Raw genomic sequence first — 2,516 nt, forward strand, 5'->3', positions numbered from 1 at the left:
ATAATGCAATAATATTAATACAGAAAATTAATATTGAAATAATAAAAAATACCAACAATAGCCAAAAAATGGTCATTATGTTTGGACCAAAGTAGTCGCACCATTCGCATAAAATATTGAATAACCTTGGAATAGAACTGTACTGTTCGTTTTCGTGAATTCTTTCTAAAGGAGATTCTAATTGATCTTTCTTCTTACTTTGGGAACTTCCACTAATGCTGAACACGCGTGTAGACTTTTCGTAAAGTTCAAATAATGATTCCCCATTATGTAGTGCAATTAGATTAATAACAACATTCTCCCAAAATTCAAATTGACTTATTTCATAAAATAAAATATTTCCAAGAAAAAAAACCCAAGAATAAGAAGGTGGCCAATCACCCCAAAATAGGTTATCATTTCTGTTCGGTTGTAACTCTTCAGCTTTAATAGAAATTTTCTCGTTAGTAAATCTTAAAGAAATAACTAGATAAATAAGGTTTCTAGGGCTATTTAAGTCAGTAAGTTCATAAATATTAAATTCATTAGTTTCTTTTAATCCTTTGTATATTTTATCACCGTCACTATTTCTCTTCAACACCAACAAAAAATGTGATTCCCTATCTTCAAATGAACCTTGGTTTTCATTTACAGATCTGGTCAAAGAGTGTGTAAAGAAACCTGAAAAATACTTTCCAAGGTCCATTATTTCATATTAACATTTTTAAATTATGCTATTTTGATTTTCGATCTAGTTCAAAATATGTTCCAGCGGAAATTATGAGGTAAGCTAACCTATCACCAATTGACTAAACATACCAGACTCTTTTTCGAGTTTAAACTTGCGCCAGCAAACTTTTTCATTTAATCATTTTTATTGATTTATATTCCTAATTAAATAAGTGATCAATTACAGCTAGTGATATAGATATTATAATCTGAATTCTCAATTAAAATGTCATGAAAACAACGTTTTGTAGTAAATGACAATTTTCAATGGAAATATTGATCGAAAATAAATACAATACCAGCAAAATACATTAATATTATTTATTAAATCTTTACTTAGGGTTCTGGTGTGAACAAATGTCTAAATACAGACAAAAGTAACAATAATAACATGCAAATTATTTATTAACTTTTATTTAATTTTTTAGCGGTAAGAAAAAATGGTCACTTTAATTATTTAGTAGTAAATTGAAAAATAAATGTCTAAATATAATGGGATTGGAGAAAAACTATCGAGGCCAGTAATAGAGTGTCTGAAATCTCTAAAGAATTACATCAGGGACTACGATCCTTTAGAGAACGATTGCAGATATGATATTTTTCAGGAACTTTTAACATTTAGAAAAAGTTGGCGTAAATTATCTACTTCATTGGAAGAAATTGATAATAACATAAATCAAGATCTTGTAAGAGAGTTTTATGAAAACAACATTTGTATTGATGAATGTAGAGCAAGAGAAGACTTCATCGATATAATCTCAAAAAATTTTGAAAATAACACACATCCAGCATTTGAGATGTACTATCACAATAATGTTGATGAAAATGAGGATTTAAATTATTCAGTAGTATCTAGCAATGAATCTTTTGAAACATTTATTAAGATTTTAGAATTTGACTTTGAAGAAAGACAAAAAAAAATATCTGAACTTGAGTCTATCAAACAAGAACATCTTGAATTGATTGCTGAATCCAAGTCTATGGATCTAGAACAAGAGGAGTTAAACAAATATATAGAACCATTTAAAAAAAGCCTAGAATTAATTACTAGCTATTTAGATGATTCAAATTGTGAAGAAAATGAAGGTTTTTGTCCAAACACATTGCTAGAATTACATAAAGATTTAAGACCAATTTATATATATTTCAATTCTTTTAAGGATAGAATCAACAGTAATAATGATAGTGATCAAGTTGTTCATGTAAATGTTGATGAATATGGCCAGGTTGTTATTAGTATTAATAGACCATTGTCTAAAATAGAATTTGATGCAGTTTCAACAAATTTTCAAGATTTTCTAATCAATATTTTTCCCATTAAATTAGAGTTTTCCACAATGAATACTCTATCATCTCGTGAGGTTGTTTTGCTTTCTGTATTTATGAATAGAAATAAACAGTTAAAATGCCATATTTTTTCGGATATTTTATTTGATAAAGATACAGGCGAAAATATTCCATTAATTGATGAAGAGACTTTGGAGGTTTTACAAGAAGAAGTTTCTGGAAAACCTTATTATTGGCTACAATACTTCGTTAATAACGTTTCTGTAATCCCTATAAAATTAAATGAAATGAATTTAGACCCTGGCGATCTATTCAAAATGATTGAATACAGGATTCAAAATTTCATATTTTTCAATTTTTTACTATATCTGGCATCAATTGGGCCTCAATCGTTCATTAGTTTTATATTATTTTATTCGGAAATTGAATCACTTGACACTCAAATAATTGAAATAAATTTTGATAGTTTTAGTTTTAATACAGTTAATGAAATTAGCAAGCATTCAATATTAATTAAAACT

At 27.3% G+C, this 2,516-nt stretch overlaps 1 protein-coding gene across 1 annotated transcript; it reads left to right on the top strand.

Annotated features, from left to right (window-relative positions):
- Positions 1-1,187: 1,187 nt before the first annotated feature.
- Positions 1,188-2,516, top strand: Chro.60169 (hypothetical protein; the record flags this gene model as incomplete). Its single annotated transcript, XM_660101.1, has 1 exon — positions 1,188-2,516. A coding segment is annotated over one exon (1,329 nt), but the record flags the coding sequence as incomplete, so codon positions are not given.

The sequence above is a fragment of the Cryptosporidium hominis genome (genome assembly GCF_000006425.1).
Source record: "Cryptosporidium hominis TU502 chromosome 6 CHRO016076, whole genome shotgun sequence".
NCBI classification, from domain to species: Eukaryota; Apicomplexa; class Conoidasida; order Eucoccidiorida; family Cryptosporidiidae; genus Cryptosporidium; species Cryptosporidium hominis.